General features: G+C 36.0%; 1 protein-coding gene across 1 annotated transcript; it reads left to right on the forward strand.

The window, feature by feature from the left end:
* Positions 1–4581: 4581 nt before the first annotated feature.
* On the forward strand, positions 4582–5605 carry LOC112296016 (ribulose bisphosphate carboxylase small subunit, chloroplastic). The gene is made up of 2 exons (XM_024548100.3): positions 4582–4979; positions 5197–5605. The coding sequence occupies exons 1-2, from the start codon at positions 4653–4655 to the stop codon at positions 5422–5424; spliced, it is 555 nt and encodes a 184-aa protein (XP_024403868.1). The 5' UTR covers positions 4582–4652; the 3' UTR covers positions 5425–5605.
* Positions 5606–5835: the final 230 nt, after the last annotated feature.

The following is a 5835-nucleotide window of genomic DNA, read 5'->3' on the forward strand; positions in this document are numbered from 1 at the left end:
TTCAAGTAGAAAATGTTGAATAAAATGTACCTTAAAATATAAATCCAAATAGAATAATAAAGTTGAAATTTGAAATCAAAAATATTAAATATATATATATATATATATATATATATATAGTTTACAAAAATAAGCATTTGCAGTGGATTACAGCAAGGTATGTCAAGCGTGGCAGTTCAATGGTAGGGTGTGGCAATTTGGTGGTAGTCAACAATAGTTGATGACAATCAGTGGCAGGGTTGGTGGCAGTAGCAGTAGCAAAAATTGTAACAATAGCAGTGACATAAGATAGCGACAACAACAATAGAAGACATCAATAGTAGTAGCAACAACAACAATTGTAGCAACATTATAAGAAGGGAAAAAAAGATTTAGAAGAAAATGAAAGAAAAAAATGCACATAAGTTTTTAAGAATTAAGAACTAAGACTAGAGTATAAAAGTAATTGTGCCTATAATGTGTTGAGAATGTTTTAGAAAAAGAGAGACAATAGTAGCTAGAAATAATATGCACATATATGTAAAGACACACACAAGAAGAGAGTTTATTGATAGGATTATATCCTTTATATAAAGAGAATGGGAGAAGATAAATAGTGTCATCCTACTACATTCCAAACATTATAGCTATAGTAAATAGTATGGAGAGCACCGGCTACATTTAATGCTCTCAACTTTTTTTTCATTACTTCTTCTTTTGCAATGAAATCATTCCAAAAAAGAACCTAATCAAATCATCAATTAGCTCTAAAACTTGACTGATGTCTTTTTTTGGTTCTCTTCAATTCTTTCTTTAATTAAAGCTACAATTCTTTTGTTTATGGTGACTCCAAACTCAAAAGCTTATTTTTCCTCAACAACTTTGAAACAATACAAAGAAGTGTCATTCCATCCTCAAGTACACTAAACAAACCTTCTGACTTCTTTGTCACTTTCATGTAAGAGATTTGTGACTCAATGTAGTAGATGTATGCCCTAATTCCTTCCAAGTAATCAATTGGAGATTTATCTTAAAATTCAGAAGTTCCACTCTTCTTTTTCTTAGATAATTAGCAGATTGTATACTTCATACAAGTGGTAGAAAAAAAGACAGACTTAGGTGAAACAAATCTTATTAATTTTTCGAGTTTCACAATGAATTGTATTAAAAAGAAAAATAATCCAATTTATTGTTATAGTGCATATTAGAGTTTTTGTAGTCATTGTTGCCAAGATTTTGCTTATTTGATTGAGGTGGTTAATATAAAAGATTGATATGAGTGTAAGATTGAAGTTTTCCTTGCATTCTTCCATTGTAAATGTAATAGTACTTATATCCTTCACAAATATTATACAAATCTTATATGAAGATTAATAAGAATTTGACTGTGAGATTTTTACCTCATTGCATCTTTAAGCCTATAAGTCTTGGCTATAAGAATCAAGTCTTATTCTTTGAGGCAACTTCAAATCAAACCTTCTAAGTTCAAAGTCATCTCCTTTATCACCAACTCTTATATAATCTAGTTTCTCAAGAAATTCCAAAGGAAGTCAAGTAGTATCTTACAAACAATCTTTATAAAGCCTTCTTACAACTTGGCTTTCACCTTCTCATCCGCCAAACTCCATGGCTTAATTTTCTTTAAGACTACTTTGGTCCTTACCATCTCTTATGTACTTGGATCTTACATATAGAATATTAATTACTTACTCTTTTTAATCTCTTAGAATCTCTCTTCATTGTCTTTGTACAACTAATTCTTAATGTTCAAATGCTTTTCAAGCTGAATCATCTTTTAGATTTTATAACAATCATCTCAAGGTTGTTTTGAGCTTTTAATTATTTTTCATTTCTTGTTGAAGTGATTAACAAATGACAATATCTTTACTTGTTGCTCCTATTTATTATGGTTGTATAAGCAATTGATACATTGCAAAATAATTATTATTGCAAAAAAAATCTTATAATAAATGCAAGTATGAATTCTTTCTTGCTTTTAGCTAATATCTTTCAGAATATTTTTTTGTCCATTATTTTGCTATAAAGTTGCTTGTGGCTCTTTTTAATGGTTTTCAATACTTATATTGATTTAATTAGAAGTTTGATAGTCTTGCCAAAGTAATAATTGTGCATTATTTATTACCTTGATGTAATTTTGGAGCAATTTTGGAGGCATCATGAGGACATTGTTTCTCTTGTCACATCAACTCTTACTCCTATCTTATCACCTTGGATTATTCTTTTTTCAATAGTCTTAGAATATAGCAACATATAGCTTCTATATTGATTGATTCCAAATAGTTTATAAAATGATATCAATTTTTTTTTAGATAAATTATTGATTTATTGGTAAGATTTGTTTTTATTTAATAAAATTGTTATAATCTTGAATCTTACTTATGGTTGATTCAAATCTAAAAGGCCTATCTAAACTTCAAAAGTTATAAAAATTTAATTTATTGCATATCTAATTTAATAAAATTGAGTTATAATAAAAATAGATATTTGATATTCTTCTAAAAAGTTCACACCTAGTTATTAGAAAAAATAGCATTAGATTCCAAATTTATAGATTGTATATTTATAAATGAATGGTTGATATTACACATGTTTTTTTTTTTCTATCTAATAATCTTAACATGCTAAGTTGGGTTGCACAATTATCCTTAAGTTAGACCTAAATATGGAGTTTCACACATACATGCATTGTATGTAGTTGTCCTTACATATTTAAGTTGATATTTATATATTTTTTGGAGAACATGGTGGTGTTCTTTGATCCTAAGGTTGCCTTTACTCATAATGTTTTCAAAAGTCTATGGTAGATAATATTGTGGCCTTAGTAACAAAGGCCACATCAATAGAAGCAATGATCATGCAATCCATTGCTTAAGATTGCAATGCATGTTCTATTGAATTTCAACCATTCTACAAAAAAGAAAATGATGCAATAATAACATATATGTATATGGTTTCTTAAATATAATAATGCAAGAAGATAATAATAAAATAATAGATAGAGAATGGGTAGTTTAAACAAAACAAAATAATAAGATGAAAATCATGCAAGTATGTAAATGATATAATAAAATTTATAGAATGGTGCCTCCAAAAAAGTCTTGGCATTATCCATAGCAAAATGAGTTGCTTCATAAAGATGTCATATAAGCAAGAGTCCATGAAGCCCTTGTATACTTTATCACTGTTGTAAGTCCAAAGTTGTCAAAGAAGTTGCAATGATTCTTTGATAATAGAAATGTTTCAAAAGATGCAAGTACTTTTTTTGGTTGTTATTTTGTAGAAGTCTTTGATGCATTGATGTTTTGAACTTTTATTTCTTTGATAAGAATAGACTCTTATATAGTTGTAATATCTTTTGCTTATATATGTGAGTCACATGTACACATTGGCATCCTTCCAAACACCTCAATGATTAATTACAAGATGCTCATTACAATATAGAATGCCTATAACTATGGTATCATTTCAAAAACATACTTCAAAATACATGTCTTGGATTTCTATGAGAAAAATAGAAGTATTTGGTACAATACAACAAGATGCAAAAAGATTGTTATTATAACATAAATGTATTGTTTATAACTTATTATTTTTTTTGTAGATGTTAAAAAGATGTTTAAGAAAAAAAGACATGCACATCACTCTAAAATAGTGCCATAGGTAAAATCCATGAATCTTTATTGGTATATCAACAAACTTCATTAACTTGTTTTTTATTACAACAAAATTTCATTCAAACATAAATCAAACCTCATACAATATATAGTATAAGTGTGTATATTCCATGAGAAGATTAAAGGTTTATTTTATTTTATTGATTTGTGGATTGTTGTAAAGAAATTCTACAAGTGTCATTTACATTCAATTGTATGTATTAGGAACACCAAATGCCTAGAATTGGATTCACTCTTGTTATGACAAGCATTACAAAATATGCAAGTGTAGTTGCATCTTGTGGCAATTAGCACCCACTATTGCTTCTCTACTTGGCCTTCAACTCAAAACTTTGGTATAGACTACTTCCCGCACCATAAATAGGCTTTCAAGTAATTGGGTGACTATCAAACCACAAGGAAGCATAGCTTTAGCAACATCAAGAGCACGTTATTTGGCAAAACCCTCCCACAAACAAGCAAACAGGACTCACGAGTCTTGTAGAATGTGGGCTCATTGTGAGAAATATGTAGTTTCACAACACCCACCAGGAGTAGTTTTGGCAAACATCACAGTCTGTGAAAGAGATAAAAAGGCAAGGAACCACGAAAGGGACTGAAAGGACGCACCAGAAAGAGAGGATGAGAAAGGAGACCGTGAGCTCCGCAGCGGGGTGCACAGTAGTGCGGGAAGGAAAGGATGAGCGGTGTGTTATCTATCGCTGTGCCATCCAACGGCGGGAGATCGGAGTCTCCGCACGCCATGAAGTATGTTGCCGAAAAGCGAAAGAAGCAACCGCATCCCTACCCTTCCGAGGTCCAAGCTGTGGACAGCGTTGATCATCCTCCACTTGGTCGTCGCGCTTGGATCCATCCGGTGGTACAAAAACACCAACACTCCAACTGAGCTTCCTCAGGTCTTTCAAGCAGCTCGACTGTTGAGCATCGCACGGGTTGAGATCTGTGAGTGAGTGGGAGCGTGTGCTACATCTGTTTGCAATGGCTTCCGTCGTCGCTGCCTCCAGCGCAGTGGCACCTGCGGCTGCCTTCGTCGCAGCATCGTCGTCGGGAGTGTCGACCTCGGAGGCGACGTCGGTGAAGGCGTTCTCCGGGCTGAAGAGCACCACCCTGTTCTCCGGCAACGCGCGGAAACTGAGCTCCGTACAGAACGGAAGCCGGGTCCAGTGCATGCAGGTGTGGAACCCCATCGGCATGACCAAGTTCGAGACGTTCTCGTACCTGCCCCCATTGTCGGACGACGCCATCGCAAAGCAGGTGGAGTACATGATCCAGCAGAAGCTGATCCCGTGCCTCGAGTTCGACGTGGTAAGTGATTGAGAGCTGGGATTGGGTGCGACGTGGTGTGGGGGTGGTGCATGACGAGAGGAGGAGTGGGGAGGTTTGGTGGAGCAACGGTGAGGTAATGTGGGGAATGCGGTGGGGGTGGATGGGATGTGTGCGGGTTGGGGAGAGTGGGGGAGGAATTGTGTGGGAGGTGGCGGTGTGCTGACGAGTGGTTGTGGGTGTGTGTGATGTGGAGCAGAACTCGAACGGTGTGTCCCGCGTCAACAACTCGTCCCCAGGGTACTACGACGGGCGGTACTGGACGATGTGGAAACTGCCGATGTTCGGATGCCAGGACTCGGCGCAGGTGCTGCGTGAAATCGAGGAGTGCAAGAAGACGTTTCCCGGGTGCTACGTGCGCGTGTTGGGCTTTGACAACGTGAAGCAGGTGCAGATCTGCGGGTTTTTGGTGGCGAGGCCCAACTAGGCGCAGCTAGAGCCAACTCAAGAATTTGTCGAAACTACTGGAGATGTTAATGATAGTGATAAGGTAGATACTTGTTGGAAGGCATATGCTAGGAAGTTATATGTGCCCTCCCACCCACTGCGTTTTATTTTTTGGGGGCAATTCCTGAATGAGAATACGAGCAGATTTGACGTTATTGCAACATCGGTTTGGATGGCATGGTATGAGTTCCCACAGTATAGCCTGGTGGAGTTGTGCTGTCTCATGCAGAGGATGGACGTGTGTCGAATGAGGCCGTCCTGATAGCGCCATCATACCGAAGTGGGTCAGGGGGTGGTGTGCAAAGTTGCATGATTTTTAGAAGTGGCAGCCTCATTGGACGTTTTTGTGTGTGTTGGTTGATTGAACGGAGAAAAGGGCTTCAGAGAATCT

The sequence above is a fragment of the Physcomitrium patens genome, chromosome 2 (genome assembly GCF_059467195.1).
Source record: "Physcomitrium patens ecotype Gransden chromosome 2, ASM5946719v1, whole genome shotgun sequence".
Lineage (NCBI taxonomy): Eukaryota > Viridiplantae > Streptophyta > Bryopsida > Funariales > Funariaceae > Physcomitrium > Physcomitrium patens.